The sequence below is a fragment of the Papio anubis genome, chromosome 11, assembly GCF_008728515.1.
Source record: "Papio anubis isolate 15944 chromosome 11, Panubis1.0, whole genome shotgun sequence".
In the NCBI taxonomy this organism is placed as follows: domain Eukaryota; kingdom Metazoa; phylum Chordata; class Mammalia; order Primates; family Cercopithecidae; genus Papio; species Papio anubis.
The window spans coordinates 36,378,300-36,396,362 of record NC_044986.1 but is presented as its reverse complement, the minus strand read 5'-3'; the positions used below and the strand labels follow the sequence as shown (position 1 = coordinate 36,396,362).

Below are 18,063 nucleotides of genomic sequence, written 5' to 3'. Positions count from 1 at the left end.
TACTGGCCCCAGGTCAGGATTGAGAGTGAATTCTAGATATCTATAAATTATAACTAGGACCAAAATTACAGTAAGATGAATTTGTAAATGCTAACAGCTGTACCTTAAAAAAAAAAAAAAAAAATTACAGACACAGTGGCTCACATCTGTAATCTCAGCACTTTAGGGGGCCAAAGCAGGAGGATCGCTTGAGCCCAGAAATTCAAGATCAGCAACACAGGCTGTGCATGGTGACTCACGCCTGTAATCTCAGCACTTTGGGAGGCCGAAGCGGGCAGATTACCTGAGGCCAGGAGTTCAAGACCAGGCTGGCCAACATGGTGAAACCCCGTCTCTACTAAAAATACAAAAAATTAGCCAGGCATGGTAGTGGGCACCTATAATCCCAGCTACTCGGGAGGCTGAGGTGGAAGAATCGCTTGAACCCCAGAGGTAGAGGTTGCAGTGAGCTGAGATCACACCCACTGCACGCCAGCCTGAGACACAGAGAGAGACTCTGTCTCGAAACAAAAAAGACCAGCAACACAGCAAGACCCCATCTCTACAAACATTTAAAAATCAGCCAGGCCTGACGGCATGCACTTGTGGTCCCAGCTACTTGGGAGGCTGAAGAAGGAGGATAGCTGAGTGCCCAGGAGATCAAAGCTGCAATAAGCCACGATAGTGCCACTTGTACTTCAGCCTGGGCAACAGAGCAAGACACTGTCTCAAAAATAAAAAAATAGGCCGGGCGCGGTGGCTCACGCCTGTAATCCCAGCACTTTGGGAGGCCGAGGCGGGCGGATCACAAGGTCAGGAGATCGAGACCACGGTGAAACCCCGTCTCTACTAAAAATACAAAAAATTAGCCGGGCGCGGTTGTGGGCGCCTGTAGTCCCAGCTACTCGGGAGGCTGAGGCAGGAGAATGGCGTGAACCCGGGAGGCGGAGCTTGCAGTGAGCCGAGATCGCGCCACTGCACTCCAGCCTGGGCGACAGAGCGAAACTCCGTCTCAAAAAAAAAATAAATAAATAAATAAAATAAAAAAATAAAAAAATAAATATTACAAGTTATTTATTTTTAGGGCAAAAATTTTAAATTTTAAGCAAAGAGCTCCTTATGTGGCTGGAATTATAGATCTTAATAACAATTTTTAAAAGAAAAGCAGGGCAAAACACCAAAAAATCAAAATAAAACGAAATCATTATCCTCAGCAAACTAACACAGGAACAGAAAACCAAACACCACATGTTCTCACTTATGAGTAGGAGCTGGCCGGGTGCGGTGGCTCACGCCTATAATCCCAGCACTTTGGAAGGGCCAAGGTGGGTGGATCACTTGAGGTCAGGAGTTTGAGACCAGCCTGGCCAACATGATGAAATCCCATCCCTACTAAAAATACAAAAATGAGCCAGTCATGGTAGTGCACGCCTGTAGTCCCAGCTACTTGGGAGGCTGAGGCAGGAAAATGGCTTGAAACCAGGAGGCGGAGGCTGCAGTGAGCTGAGATCAAGCCACTGCACTCCAGCCTGGGTGACAGAGAGAGCCTCCATGTTTAAAAAAAAAAAAAAAAAGTGGAGCTAAACAATGAGAATACATGGACACAGGGAGGGGAACAACACACACTGGGGCCTGTTGGGGGGTGTGGTTGGGGGACAGAGAGTATTAAGAAAAATAGCTGGCCAGACGCAATGGCTTATGCCTGTAATCCCAGCAATTTGGGAGGCTGAAGTGGGCGAATCACCGGAGGTCAGGAGTTCCAGACCAGCCTGGCCAACATGGTGAAACCCCCTCTCTATTAAAAAGACAAAAATTAGCCGGGTATGGTGGCAGGCACCTGTAATCCCAGCTACTTGGGAAGCTGAGGCAGGAGAATCACTTGAACCCAAGAGCGGGAGGTTGCAGTGAGCCGAGACTGTGTCACTGCACTCCAGCCTGGGTGACAACAGTGAGACTCTGTTTCAAAAAAAATTTTTTTAATAAAAATAGCTGCTAATGCATGCTGGGCTTCATACCTAGGTGATGAGTTGACAGGTGCAGTAAACCACCATGGCACACATTTACCTATATAACAAACTTGCAATCCTGCACATGTATCCAGAACTAAAAATTTAAAAAATAAAATAAATTTTAAAAAGGATACTCAGTGCTTTGGGGGCAGCAATCTCTTCCAAAAAACAAACCAAAAAAAAAAAGAAAAGGAGAAAAGAAAAGCAGTGTATGGTACTAATCTCTCTCCAAGTTAACCAAAACCTTGCCTTAGTTCATGCATGGAAATTTGAACCCCATGATCAAGTTATCTACTGCCACCTGAAGGCAATATTCCTTCACTACAAGTTCCGACAGTCTGAAGACTTGTAAATTTAATCTGCAAACAGCAGCAATAACATGGAAGCATATTTTGTATTTGTTTTAAAAACAAGATTTTTACTGAATTTGATACATGGAAGAAAGTACAACTGTTAAAAATATTAAGCTCACAAAAATCTGGGGTATCAAAACTCACTAGTCTATTAGAAAATTCCGTTTTCTAACAGTTTCCCTAGTCTGTCACAACTTCCTCACTTCTCCACAGGTTTACCAAATTGCATTAAAAAGTGTGTAACTTGAAGCAGGTCAGAAAACAAAAGAGGCCACTTACACTGCTCAGGAATGCAGACTCTGTCCTCAGCCCCAGAAGAAAAGGAAGCACCCTTACTTCTAGCACTCCTCACTTCACAGAGCCCCTTCTCTGATGTGAAACACGGCAAAGCGCTTTGCAATATAAAAGCTTTTCAACATTTTGTCTTCACCCCCTTATAAATTAGCCCTTTATAGGGTCCCCAAAAACAGAAGAAAACTTTTTATGCATAAGAAAAATCACACTGTTACATTTCCTAAAAATCAATGCTGAAAATGACAGCCCAGCACACCTACCTTAATAAGCCCACTGAAGGAGCGTGAACGAGCCCTCTTTTGTACCTGGGAAGCAGAAGGTTCTCGCCCTGGTGTCTGGGTCAATGACTGCTTATTAAACTAAAAGAAAACATAGAGAACATTTTATAAATATTTTCCCATCAAGACACAGCATTCTGTGACAACTAATAGCTAAGTGTAAATAAAAGTCCAAGAAAAACTGAGTCTGTGCATAGATGGATTAGGAGGTCAACAAGCAAATCACAAAGTCAGAAATGATGATGCCAAAAGAATTGGATTCAATTGCTCTGAGGGGCTCTGCACGCCACATTCCTTGAATGTAGAATTACTGTCCCTATTTTACAGACAAAAAAACTGAGACTTGGAGAGTTTATCAAATTTACCCACGATCCTCAGCTGCTAACCAAGACTTTTTTGCAACAAAGCATCTTGGAACCACAGAGTTATTGGCACAATCTAAAACAGTCCCTAATTTAACATAAATTGCATACAGAAATTTTTTAAGTTACTAAAACTCTTTAAATGGACATCTATCATGACTGCCGGCCAACAATATCGTCAGAGGAAATACATCAGAATGCAGACTTGTCAATGCTATCAACATCAGCTCTCTGGAGGTACCTAAAGTGGAAAATGAGAAGACCCAATGCATTGAATAATCTTATTCAATGCTTTGATTAGCCATTCATTTCCCACTTAAAAAGTAATAATAATATAGCATTTAACTCTTCTACTCTTCTGCCTTTTCTGGTGGTGGTTGTTGGAGACAAGAGTCTCACACTATTGCCCAGGCTGGAGTGCAGTGGCACAATTGCAGCTCACTGCAACCTCCACCTCCCAGGTTCAAACAATTCTCATGCCTCAGCCTCACGAATAGCTGGGATTACAGGCGTGCGCCACCACACTCAGCTAATTTTTTCTATTTTTAGTAGAGATGGGGTTTCATTGTGTTGGCCAGGCTGATCTCGAACTCCTGACCTCAAGTGATCCGCCCACCTCGGCCTCCCAAAGTGCTAGGATTACAGGCGTGGGCCACCACACCCAGCCTCTTCTGCCTTTTCTAACTATACTTTGAAAATTTTGGAATTGTAAAAATTTGGAAATTTTATCAGTTCGAGTTCTGGAGGTTAAAAATTATTTTTACATGAAACTACCAAGAGGTTCTCAAAGTTAATTATCTCGGCAAGCAGAAAAATTAGCCACGTCTAAAGAGCTTAGCTAGTAAGTATCCCTCCTGAATAAATTGGGACAAGTAAAAATGCATCGTTCCTGATGTTGGCAAGGGTACAGTAAGGTAAATTCTCTCATATCCAACTCGGGGGAGTGTTACCTGGCAAAATGTTCTGGGAGGGTATTTAGCAAGGTGTATCCAGAGCCTTTTTAAAATGCATATTAAAAAGTACACGCCACTAAAAATACAAAAATTAGCCAGGCATGGTGGCATACATCTGCAGTCTCAGCTACTCAGGAGGCTGCAGTGGGAGGATCATGATCACCTGAGCCCAGGGAGGTTGAGGTTGCAGTGAGCCATGATTGTGCCACTGCACTCCAGCCTAGGCAACAGACTCAGGAAAAAAAAAAAAAAAAAAAAGTATACACCACACATAAAGAGTTCTTAGCCTGAAAAACTGAATTAGAATCAGATCAACCTCTAGAAGTAGATCTAACTACCAGTTTATAGCATGAACAGTGGACTGTGAAACATGTTGAATAACATCACAGGAATGCAATCATTAAAATCCAGACTATAGGCCAAGCACAGTGGCTCATGCCTGTAATCTCAGCACTTTGGGAGGCCAAAGCCAGCAGATCACTTGAGCTCAAGAGTTCATGACCAGCCTAGGCAACATGGCGAAACTCTGTCTCTACAAAAAATACAACAATTAGCCAGGCATGGTGGCACACGCCTGTAGTCCCGGCTACTCAGGAGGCTGAAGTGGGAGGATGGCTTGAACCCAGGAGGCAGAGGTTGCAGTGAGCTGAGATCACGTCATTCTAGTCTAGGAAACATAGCTAGACCTTGTCTCAAAAGAAAAAAAAAAAAAAAACTCAGTCTATGGAAGACAATATAGTTTCTTCCACAAATAAGTTTCAAATACAATAATGTACCGCATAATGACATTTTGGTCAATGACAGACCACACATATGACAGTAGTCCCATCAGATTATAACGGAGGTGAAAAATTCCTATCACCTAATGACGTCACTGCCGTCCTAACATCACAGCACAATGTGTTACTCAAATGACTGCAGTGATGCCGGAATAAACAAACCTACTGTACGGCTAGCTGTATAAAAGTCTAGTACATACCATTATATATAGTACGTAATTCTTGATAACGATAATAAATGGGCTAGACATGGCAGTTCACACCTGTAATCCCAACACTTTAGGAGGCCGAGACAGGTGGGTCACTTGAGACCAGAAGTTCAAGACCAGCCTGGCCAACAGGGTGAAACCTCATCTCTACTAAAAATACAAAAATTAGCCAGGCGTAGTGGCAGGCGCCTGTAATCCCAGCTACTCAGGAGGCTGAAGCAGGAGAATCACTTGAACCCGGGAGGCAGAGGTTGCAGTGAGCCGAGTTCACACCATTGCACTCCAGCCTGGGTGACAGAGCGAGACTCCATCTCCAAAAAAAAAAAAACGATAATAAATGTTACTGGTTTATGTATTTACTATAGTATACTTTTATCATTATTTATACTTTTTACCATTATTTTAGAGTGCACTCCTACTTATTTCTTTTTTAAAGTTAACTATAAAACAGCCTCAGGCAGGTCTTTCGGGAGGTATTCTAGAAAAAGGCATTGTTATCATAGGAGATGACAGCTCCATGAGTGTTATTGCCTCTGAAGACCTTCTAGTGGAATAAGATGTAGAGACAGAAGACGGTGATATTAATGATCGTGTGTAGGCCTAGGTTAATGTGTGTATTTGTGTCTTCAGTTTTGGGGTTTTTTTATTTTTTAGAGACGGGGTCTTGCTCTGTTGCCCAGGCTGGAGTGCAGTGGGAGGGATCACAGCTCACTGCAGCCTCAAACTCCTGGGCTCAAGTGATTCTTCCTGCTGAGGCTGAGGCCTCCTGAGTAGCAGGACTACAGGCACAAACTCACGAGCCCAGTTCACTTTTTTTAATATTTTTTGGATACAAGGTCGATGCTGCCCAGGGTGGTCTCGAACTCCTGGCCTAAAGCAATCCTTCCACTTTGGCCTCCCAAAGTGCTGAGATTACAGGAGTGAGTCACCACGCCCAAGCTGTGCCTTAATTTTTAATTAAAAAGTTTTAAAATTTACAAAAAAAATTAAAAGTTTTTAAAATAGAAAAAAGCTTATAAAGATATAAAGAAAATATTTTGTACAGATGCATAGTGTTTTTGTGTTTTAAGCTAAGTGTTATTACAAGAGTCAGAAAGCTAAAAAAGTTTTAAGTCTGTAAAGCAAAAAAGTTACAGTAAGCTAAAGGTAATTAATTATTGAAGAAAAAAATGTTATGTTTAGTCTAGCCTAAGTGTACAGTGACTATAAAGCCTACAGCCGTGTACAGCAATGTTCTAGGTCTTCACATTCACTCACTACTCACTCACTGACACACCTAGAATAACTTCCAGTCCTGCAAGCTCCATTCATGGTAACTGCCCGATACAGGTATACTATTTTTTACCTTTTATACTATATTTTTACCGTACCTTTCCTATGTTTAGATACACAAATACTTACCATTGTTACAAATGCCTACAGTACTCAATACAGTAACATCCCGTACATGTTTGTAGCCCAGAAGCAACAGGCTACACCATACAGCCTAGGTGTGTAGTAAGCTACGCCGTCTAGGTTTATGTAAGTACACTCTGTGATGTTCACACAACAATGAAATCACCTAAAAACACATTTCTTAGAACATATCCCAATCATCAAGTGACACATGACTATAAAGAAAAAGGGAGTGGGCCAGGCATGGTGTCTCCCGACTGTAATCCCAACACTTTGGGAGGCCAAGGTGGGGGGATCACGAGGTCAGGAGATTGAGACCATCCTGGCCAACATGGTGAAATCCCATCTCTACTAAAATACAAAAAAAAATTAGCCAGGCGTGGTGGCGCACGCCTGTAGTCCCAGCTATCGTGGAGGCTGAGTCGGGGGAATCGCTTGAACCCAGGAGGTGGAGACTGCAGTGAGCCAAGATCGGAGATTGTGCCACTGCACTCCAGCCTGATAACAGAGCAAAACTCCGTCTCAAAAAAAAATAGAAAAAAGAAACAAAAAGGGAGTGAGAGACAGAGAGAGAGAGAGAGAGAGAGAGAGTGTGTGTGTGTGTGTGTGTGTGTGTGTGTGTGTGTGTGTCTGTCTGTGTGTGTCTAAATGTAGTGTGGCACCCTGGATTGGATCCCGGAGCAAAAAAAAAGGTTATTGGGGGGGGAAAAAAAGTAAAATCTGTAATGTTAATAAGTAATGTACTAATTTTTTTTTTTTTTGGACACAGAGTTTCACTTGTTGTCCAGGCTGGGGTGCAATGGTGTGATCTTGGCTCACAGCAACCTCTGCCTCCCTGGTTCGAGCGATTCTCCTCTGCCTCAGCCTCCCGAGTAGCTGGGATTACAGGCCTGCGCCATCACACTTGGCTAATTTTGTATTTTTAGTAGAGACAGGGTTTCTCCATGTTGGTCAGGCTGGTCTCGAACTCCCGACCTCAGGTGATCCGCCCACCTCAGCTTCCCAAAGTGCTGTGATTACAGGCATGAGCCACCCTGCCCGGCCCTGTACTAATGTTAAATTCTTCGTTTTTATAATGTTAATATTATGGGGAATTGGGTAAAGGGTACTTACCCAGTTTTTATTTTAAAGTGTATTCAAACAAACTGGCAATGTTTTAAGGGGAAAAACAAGAAGAAAGGGAGAAAAAGAGGGACTTACCTATTAAAAGGGACCTAGTACATATAGCAGCCAAAAAAATTATATATACTTGTTCATCATGCCACTTCTAGCAAATAATCTACAATGAAAATACTTATGGACAAAATTTATAAACTAAAAATATAATTCCCAAATATGTCCTTTAGTAGGCAAATTATGTATAAATTTGGTTATGCAGAATAGAATATTATACAAACATTTAAGGTTGGGCATGGTGACCCATGTCTATAATCCCAGCACTTTGGGAACCCAAGGCAAGCAGATCACCTGAGGCCAGGAGTTCGAGACCAGCCTGGCCAACATGGTATAATCCCGTCTCTACTAAAAATATAAAAATTAGCCAGGCATGGTGGTGCTCCACTGTAATCTCAGCTACTTGGGAGGCTGAGGCAGGAGAACTGTTTGAGCCTAGGAGGTGGAGGCTGCAGTGAGGTGAGATCATGCCACTGCACTCCAGCCTAGGTGACAGAAGGGAACTCTGTCTCAAAAAAAAAAAAGAGTATTATATAAACATTGAAACTGTTCATAGCCTTTTAATAATACGAGAAATGTTTGTAATATAAAGTTAAATGAAAAGGGCAGAATATAAAACAATACATATTATGATTTTTTCTTTTGGCCCAGATGTAAGGGCTCAAATATGATCTTAAGTAAAAGAAAACAATGTGAAACACATATTCATGGAGAGAAATACTAGGAGGAAATACTCTAAAATGTTATCAGTGTTTACCTCTGGATGTGTATAGGTGATTTTTATGTTCTCTTTACACACTTCTGAGAGTTTCAATGTTTCTATAGTGAGCATGTATAATTTTTATAATCATAGAGAAAAAATTAGAACACAATAAAATTATAGTTTCTTCAAAAAGATACAGCAGGCTGGGTGCGGTGGCTCACACCTGTAATCCCAGCACTTTGGGAGGTGAGGCGGGTAGATCATTTGAGTTCAGGAGTTCGAGAACAGCCTGACCAACGTGGTGAAACCCCATCACTACTAAAAATACAAAAACATTAGCTGGGCATGGTGGCACATGCCTGTAATCCCAGCTACTCAGGAGGCTGAAGCAGGAGAATTGCTAGAATCCAGGAGGCGGAGGTTGCAGTGAGCCGAGATCGAGCCACTGCACTCAAATATGATCTTTTATTTAAGATCGTATTTACTTAAGATCATATTTGAGCCCTTACATCTACACTCCAGCCTGGGCAACACAGCGAGACTCCATCTCAAAAAAAAAAAAGATACAGCAGTATTTAAAATGTATGGAAGGATGGCTAGGTGCAGTGGCTCACACCTGTAATCCCAGCACTTTGGGAGGCCGAGACAGGTGGATCACTTGAGGTCAGGAGTTCAAGACCAGCCTGGCCAACATGGTGAAACTCCATCTCTACTAAAAATGCGAAAATTAGTCAGGCATGGTGGCGCACGCGTGTAGTCCTAGCTACTCAGGAGGCTGACGCAGAAGAATTGCTTGAACCGGGGAGGCAGAGGTGGCAGTGAGCCGAGATCGTACCACCGCACTCCAGCCTGGGCAACAGAGCAAGACTCTGTCTCAAAAAACTAAAACTAAAAATAAAAATAAAAATAAAATAAAGTGTATGGAAGGAGTCTGTCTGCATGCATAACAAATGCTTAGACTGTCATGTTTGGCGAAAACAGGAAAAAATTTTAAAGTAGATGGTATGATCATAACTATGTAAAAAGATATCCAGAGGAAAAAGACCAAAAGACAAAAGAAATGCCCACAACATAAACACTGGCAGGAAGAGTAATTTGCTTTCTTCTTATCCTTCTCTATAATTTTCTGTTTTTCTAAAAAGTACAAAATTTTTTTCTTTCTTAAGTATCAGTGTTTTTTTTTTTTTATTTGAGACAGGGTTTCGCTCTTGTTGCCCAGGCTGGAGTGCAATGCCATGATCTCGACTCACCGCAACCTCCGCCTCCCGGGCTCAAGCAATTCTCCTGCCTCAGCCTCCAGAGTAGCTGGGATTACAGGCATGAGCTACCACACCTGGCTAATTTTGTTTTTGTTTTGTTTTGTTTTGTTTTCTGAGACAGAGTTTCACTCTTGTTGCCCAGGCTGCAGTGCAATGGCATGATCTCAGCTCACCACAACCTCTACCTTCTGGGTTCAAGCAATTCTCCTGCCTCAGCCTTCCAAGTAGCTGGGATTACAGGCATGCGCCACCACACCTGGCTGATTTTTTTTGTATTTTTAGTAGAGACCAGGTTTCTCCATGTTAGTCAGGCTGATCTCAAACTCCCGACCTCAGGTGATCTGCCCGCCTCGGCCTCCCAAAGTGCTGGGATTACAGGCGTGAGCCACCACGCCCGGCCCTAATTTTGTATTTTTAGTAGAGACGGGTTTTCTCCATGTTGGTCAGGCTGGTCTTGAACTCTCAACCTCAGGTGATCCACCCGCCTCGGCCTCCCAAAGTGCTGGGATTACAGGTGTGAGCCACTGCGCCCAGCCAGTATCAGCGTTCTTGTTGAAAGAAGTCATTATACCTGTCCTACATGAAACTACTTAGTTTCTATCAAGAATTAAATCACTAGACTGGCTTGAATCTGCAGCAATACTCAGCCAACATTCTGTAAAATTCTAACACAATTTGCTAGATCTCAAAGTAACTTCAAAGAGATGGCAGAAACTTTTCTCAAATGACTTTGTCAATTCTTAAGAACAGCTCAGTTCACCATTATCTGAGTACTTGTTTATACCTGGCCTTATGCTGAGAGTAGGTATAAAATAAGTAAAAAGAGACTCCTCCAAGAAAGTCCCAGTTGAATAAAAGTCAAGAGGCTAACCGTGCCTGTTCAGGTAAAATTCAAGAGGGATTGAGACAAAATTAATCTCCTGAGAAAGAAACTACCAAAGTCACAGGACTTACTTAAACCACACTTTGAGTCCCAAAATAGTAAATTTATTCCCATAGCTCCAGCATAAACAAACTTAGCCACCAGAATTTCTACTTTCTAGTATCACACTAGGGCCCTGATTTATTGTGTTCTCTAACTGCAAACGACTGTTAGTAAAAAGTTACCACTTAAGACTTTGCTATGCCAGCCACTCTACATAGATTATCTCTAATTTTTAGAACTATGAAACATTGAGGTTACTATTACCATTTTACAAACAAGAAAACTGAAACTCAGAAAAGTTATTTGCTAAGAAAATCTGGAGGGTTTAAACTTTGGAACAATATAATGTAACTGCTGGTCCTCTCTCAGCAAACTTGGGACATGACCAAAATGAGAGACACTCTAACCACACTTGGATCCTCCTGTTTAACTGTAGAAATCAAGAGCCTCCACTCCTTTCTCTAGTGGAGCAGTGGCACAGAGATCGCCGTGGAGATTCCATAGACAAGCCTGCTTTCTTGGCTGAGCCAAAAATTAAATGAGATTCTTAACAATATGACCTACTGATTCTACAACCACGATTACACTCCTAAACCCCATCAGGACTTCCCTGCCTTTAGGCACCTGTCTAATAAGTTGTTTCTTCTTTGCTGACTCTGGCATATTGTGAACGTGTTGAAACAGCTCTCTCAGTGCCTCTTCCGTATGCTGCTGGGTCTCCTCCTGGTGAGGGCAGGAATCTACCCGGTCACGTTTCTGAGACTTTGCCAGCTGAAAGGACTTAGTATGACATGAAGCTATCAGGTCAAGGTCATCCTAAGGAAAATTTAAAAGAAGAGTAAATTAATATATCCTGCCAAGTTTGTTTTGGGGTTCTTACAAAAACCTGGAATAAAAAAAGGGAGAGTGGTGACATGGTATACTCCTATACTCAGGAACAAGAAAAATCTTAACACTATTATCAGATAACAAGGAACCTATTAATATAGGTTATATTAATAGCCCACTCCCATGACCTGCCCAGAGAACCTAAGTGCATTTAGAATACTGCCACCAAGAGTTATATTTGTATAAGAGTTCAGTTTTTAAAGCATCTTTTAATTTCATTAATTTATTCAACAATTCAACAAGGTAAGCATGGAAAGTATCATGATTCCCATCTGACAATGGAAAAACACTGAGGTTAAACTGTAAGTTTAAAGTCATCTGGATACTAAAGTGACAGATCCACCTGGGAGCCCAAGGGCTCTGACTCTTGGCTAATACTCATTCCCACACGTGGCAACTTCATATGACAACTAGACAGCAGTGCTAGAGGAACAAAAACAGCTCTCTAACAAAAAACCACACTCCATTTACACTAGTTGAAACCAAATACTGTTTTCCTGGTAACACTGAATATTTGCTGAATAAGAGGGAGAAACAAATAGGAGCAGAAAGAAATAGCACAAGTGGACAACTTAAGTTTCTAACCATGACAGGATGAATAGAACTTGAAAAATTTAAGTACTCAAAAAGTGCTTGTAAAGTTTTTAACTTCTGACTTTGTTTTTTTTTTTTTTTTTCAAAGCAGGAGTGCAAGTTTATTTAAAAAGGCTTAGAACAGGAAAGAAAGAGGAAAGTATGCTTGGAAAAGACCCAAGCAAGCACATAAAGATCAAGTGCCTAACTTCTCACTTTTTTTATTTTTTTGAGATGGTGTCTCACTCTGTCACCCAGACTGGAGTACAGTGTCACCATCTTGGCTTACTGCAACCTCCACCTCCTGGGCTCAAGTGATCCGCCCACCTCAGCCTCCCAAGTAGCTGAGACTACAGGTGCGTGCCACCACACCTGGCTAATTTTTTGCATTTTTGGCAGAGACGGGGTTTGGCCATGTTACCCAAGGTGGTCTCAAACTCCTGATCTCAAGTGATCCGCCTGCCTCGGCCTCTGAAAGTGCTAGGATTACAGGCATGAGTCACCACACCCGGCCATAACTTCTTACTTTTAAAACTCAATAATCGTATCTAGGCTGGATGTGGTGGATCACGCCTGTAATCCCAGCACTTTGGGAGGCTGAGGCAGCCGGACCACTTAAGCCCAGGAGTTTGAGACCTGGGCAACATGGTGAAACTCTGTCTCCACCAAAAATACAAAAATTAGTTATGGAGGGGCTATGGAGGGTGGTGGGCCTGGTGGTGCATGCCTATAGTCCCAGCTACTCAGGAGGTTGACATGAGAGGACCAGGGAGCCGAGATCATGCCACTGCACTCCAGCTTACCCGACAGAGTGAAACCCTGTCACAAAAAAAAAAAAAAAAAAAAAAATCATTATCATATCTAATCTTGTGAATAAGCATTATACATTTCCCTATCTATCTAAGCTCATGTGGTCTCAAGTATTTTAGCCATTTGATAGAGTTTTACCATACCAATGAACCTAAAATAGGAATGAATTATATAAAATTGATAAAATTGTCCTTTCATTCCTATAAAATGTTTAACACATTTGCTATTCACAGATTATTTATATCAGAAGGACTTTATGAAAAACCTTGAAACACAGGGTCTGTGTCATCACTCTTGCGCAGAGGACACCATCTATCAGTAGAGAGCCTCTGAAAGCAAATAAAAATAGTGTGTAGGGGGGACTTTTTTTTTCAAGAGACAGGGTCTCACTGTGTTACCCAGGTTGGAATGCAGTGGCACAATCAGCTCACTGTAGACCTGAACTCTCCCATCTCAGCCTCCAGAGTCACTGGGATTACAGGCCTGAGCTACCACACCTCACATGTGGAGCATTTGTATTCTAATACATAACGTACTTCTTAGTCTTCTCCATTATGGCAAAATGACTAAGTAATTTCGAGCTATAATACTAAAAACTTATTTTCCAAGCTTTTACTTTGACTTCATACTTTGTTTTAAAACTCCACCAATCTTAACGTTCTCCTTGCTTGGGTTAAGAGCAGATTCCTATTCTTACCTTTGATGCCTGAGTTCTGGATCCCAAATAGTGCAATCTGGCACATTCCCGAATGTAAGCAGGAGCCTGGGCAGGACATAAAAGAAAATCAAAACCCAGTGATTACTAGGATATAACATTCTCTCAGGCCACAAGGACAGTGGTTCTCAAAATCATGTGACCAGCAGATTACTTTAGAAAAGCCAAAGATCCTCAAAATTCATAGCCCCTCCATAGCTTCCTTTATCTTGCCACCAAATAGATACCTCAACAAATCTGATGGAAAAACCGTAAGAAGACACCAATGTAGTTGCTGCCACTTTAAAAATCAAACATGGCATGTATATATTCAAATAAGCCAAAGACAAAAATATAGACATTTGTAGGAATGTTTCTATCTGACAAAAACCACCCCCTCAAATCCTTACAAATTACAAGTGGTCTCCAGATCACATTTTAAAATCACAGTGTAGAAAATTCATTTAACGTCTGTAATCTCAGCACTTTGGGAGGCAGAAGCAGGAGGATCACTTCACCCCAGGAGTTTGAGATCAGCCTGGGCAACACAGGGAGACCCCCGTCTCTACAAAAAATTACTAAAAAATGGCCAAGCACGGTGGCTCATGCCTGTAATCCCAGCACTATGGGAGGCCGAGATGGGTGGATCACCTGAGGTCAGGAGTTTGAGACCAGCCTGACCAACATGGTGAAACCCTATCTCTACTAAAAATACAAAATTAGTTGAGCGTGGTGGCGTATGCCTGTAATCGCAGCTACTCAGGAGGCTGAGGCAGGAGAATTGCTTGAACCCAGGAGACAAGAGGTTGCAGTGAGCCAAGATCTCACCATTGCACTCCAGCCTGGGCAACAAGAGCAAAACTCTGTCTCAAAAAAAAAAATTACAAAAAAATTACCCGGGCATGGTGGTGCATGCCTGTGGTCCCAGCTACTCAGGAGACTAACGGTGAGAATCACTTGAGCCCAGAAGTTCAAGGCTGCAGTGAGCCATGTTCATACCACTGCACTCCAGCCTGGGCAACAGAGCAAGACCCTGTCTCAAAAAAGAAAGAAAGAAAGAAAGAACCATTTAGCATTACTATGGAGTAGAATCCTGTGACAACTACCCTGATACTGTCTTAGTAGATGTACAAAATAATACAATTACCATAGAGGAAAACTGGGTATGTAACATCTAATAAAATTACATTTGCATTTACCTTTTCACCCAGAAACCTCACTTCTGGTAACATATCCTGAGTATGTAACTCCAGAAATGCAAAACACACTTGTATAAGATTAATCAAGAAATTGGATACAACCCGAATGTTCTTTAACAGAGAAATGATTGAATCAACTTTCATACATCCATACAATACAGCACTATGAAGAAAGGAAGGGAGAGGAGACAGGGAGGGAAAGAAAGGAAGGAACAGAGAGAAAGAAAGAAAGGAAAGGAAAGGAGAGAGAGAAAAAGGACAGAGGGAAGGAAGAAACACTTAATGAATTGATATGGAAGGATTTCTAGGATATACTGTTGAGTGAGAAAGTAAGTAAATGTACATTTGTGTAAGAAAAAAATGGGGGGCCGGGCGCGGTGGCTCAAGCCTGTAATCCCAGCACTTTGGGAGGCCGAGACGGGCAGATCACGAGGTCAGGAGATCGAGACCATCCTGGCTAACGCGGTGAAACCCCGTCTCTACTAAAAAATACAAAAAAAAAAACCTAGCCGGGCGCGGTGGCCGGCGCCTGTAGTCCCAGCTACACGGGAGGCTGAGGCAGGAGAATGGCGTTAACCCGGGAGGCGGAGCTTGCAGTGAGCTGAGATCCGGCCACTGCACTCCAGCCTGGGCGACAGAGCGAGACTCCGTCTCAAAAAAAAAAAAAAAAAACAAAAAGAAAAAAATGGGAAATAGCAATATACACACAAATATACATTTACTTGTTTTTATAAAAAGAAACACTAAGAGGATAACCCAGAAAACAATGAAAAGAATTAGAAAGGATTGAGATTTCTCTAAGTCTATCTTTTAATGTGGTTTTGACTTTTTTTTTTTTTTTTGAGATGGAGTCTCATTCTCTCGCCCAGGCTGGAGTGCAATGGCACGATCTCGGCTCACTGCAACCTCCACCTCCCAGGTTCCAGTGATTCTTCTGCCTCAGCCTCCCAAGTAGCTGGGATCACAGGCACCCACCATCATGCCCAGCTAATTTTTGTACTTTTGCAGAGATGGGGTTTCACCACGTTGGCCAGGCTGGTCTCAAACTCCTGACCTCAGGTGATCCGCCTGCTTCGGCCTCCCAAAGTGCTGGGATTACAGGCCTAAGCCACAGTGACTTTTGAACCATGTTTACACTACAGGTTCATAACATAAAATTAAATCCAAAAGGAAAAAAAAAGACAAGCCCTAAAACCAAACACCCAACAGGAAAAAAAAAGAACATATCTGTATATCAAACTGACAATGTAAGCACAGAGAAAGAAATTATTTCATGTAACTTTTGAAAACTGTATTCTCGGCTGGGCGTGGTGGCTCACGCCTGTAATCCCAGCACTTTGGGAGGCCGAGGCAGGCGGATCACGAGGTCAGGAGATCGAGACCATCCTGGCTAACAGGGTGAAATCCCGTCTGTACTAAAAATACAAAAAATTAGCCGGGCGTGGCGGCGGGCGGCTGTAGTCCCAGCTACTCAGAAAGCTGAGGCAGGAAAATGGCGTGAACCCGGGAGGCGGAGCTTGCAGTGAGCAGAGATCGCGTCACTGCACTCCAGCCTGGGTGACTGAGCGAGACTCCGTCTCAAAAAAAAAAAAAAAAAAAAAAAAAAACTGTATTCTGACTATATATCCTTAGTGGGATATATTCAAGGAAAAAGGAATTGCAAGAAAATCTTGAACTTCAATCAGCAAGTTTATATAGGCTTACTGTCAGTAGTGACAGTTGTATTATTTTGAAATTAATTTAAGCTTATTGTAGGACAGAGTAAATAACATATACAAATGCCATTAAAATCTAAAATTTGGCCGGGCACAGAGGATCATGCCTGTAATCACAGCACTTTGGGAGGCCAAAGAGGGTAGATCACTTGAGCCCAGGAGTTTGAGACCAGCCTGGACAACATGGTGAAACCCCATCTCTACAAAAAATACAAAAATTAGCCGGGTGTGGTGGCGCTCACCTGTGGACCCAGCTACTTGAGAGGCTGAGGTGGGAGGATCGACTGGTCCCAGGAGGCAGAGGCTGCTGTAAGCCCAGATTGTGCTACTGCACTCCAGCCTGGGTGACAGAGCAAAACTCTCCAAAAAAAGAAAAAAAAATCTGAAATTTGCAATGTAAGAAAAAAAGAAATACAAATACAAAACAAAAGAAGCCAAGAAAACGTTCTGTAGTATTAAATCTGAATTGGTGGTATTAATATGAACTTACAATTGCTTTTAAAAAAATGTTTAATCTATTTCTTTGCCCTCAAGCAGCCTAGAAGCAATGACACACCAGAAACAATGAGTATACCTAGTGTCACTCAGAAGCCAAAGTTCCCTGGTGAAATAATTACTCCAGATCTAGGCCAGCACAAGTACGAAGCGAGCTGGGAACATTTTATACCAGAAAGGAAACACTCAAAGACAATACAGTCCTGTCAAAAAGATGGAGAAGTCAGTTAACAAGGGCTATCACTGGCCAAATCTGGGATAATTTAAATATCAATTTTGTTTGTTTGTTTGTGACAGGGTCTCACTGTCACCCAGGCTGGAGTGCAGTGGCATAATCTCGACTCAGTGCAACCTCCACCTCCCGGGCTCAAGTCATCCTACCACCTTAGCCTCTGAGTAGCTGGGACCGCAGGAGCATGCCATCACACCCAGCTAATATTTGTATTTTTCGTAGAGATGGGGTTTCACCACATTGCCCAAGAGAATATCAACATTATAAATAAAATTGACTAACACTTCGGAAAAATAAAAATCCATGAGTTTATATTAATATTCATTTTTAAAGGGAGAGAGAATGAGACAAAGAAAAGCTATGTTCCAAAGAAGAAAGTCAGCTAATAAAGACTGAATGACAAAATTAGAAAATCATCATTTTTAATACCCAATGTAATCATAGATTCCAGCAGGATTATCAATGGATGCTAAAACCATTATTAGGTAATCACTCTACAGGTTATTTACTAATTGCAAAGGGGAAAAAATGTACCTTTATAACTGAAAGATCCAGCAGTTAGCAAAACTAACATCATGAAGAGCAAGAAAATCAAACAATCTGTGCCTCCTCATGTGAGGCAACGTGACGCACACAAACATCACCTGTGAAGTATCTTTGCCGAAAATGCTTAATCTGAATCTGATTAAGACTCTAGACCTAGCTTCTAGTTTACAGGAACTGCATGGAAGGTGATAGAGGAACAAGTTAAATAACTTGAGAAAACAAGAAGACGAATTTAGAATG

The 18,063-nt window shown here is 42.0% G+C and overlaps 1 protein-coding gene and 1 long non-coding RNA gene across 9 annotated transcripts in view; one reads left to right on the top strand and one right to left on the bottom strand.

Moving 5' to 3' along the window:
- ARHGAP19 (Rho GTPase activating protein 19) overlaps nucleotides 1–18,063 on the bottom strand; it is a 135,711-nt gene that overhangs the window by 10,738 nt on the left and 106,910 nt on the right. For all 8 annotated transcript variants that reach the window (XM_021943545.2, XM_009215083.4, XM_003904065.5 and 5 more), the window contains 3 exons: nucleotides 13,640–13,705; nucleotides 11,296–11,487; nucleotides 2,896–2,994 (listed from right to left, as the gene is read on the bottom strand). In XM_021943545.2, coding sequence (XP_021799237.1) covers nucleotides 2,896–2,994; nucleotides 11,296–11,487; nucleotides 13,640–13,705 — 357 coding nt within the window. The remainder of the gene's footprint in view (nucleotides 1–2,895; nucleotides 2,995–11,295; nucleotides 11,488–13,639; nucleotides 13,706–18,063) is intronic.
- LOC103887669 overlaps nucleotides 1–18,063 on the top strand; it is a 78,174-nt gene that overhangs the window by 37,545 nt on the left and 22,566 nt on the right. The gene's annotated exons all lie outside the window — the stretch shown is intronic.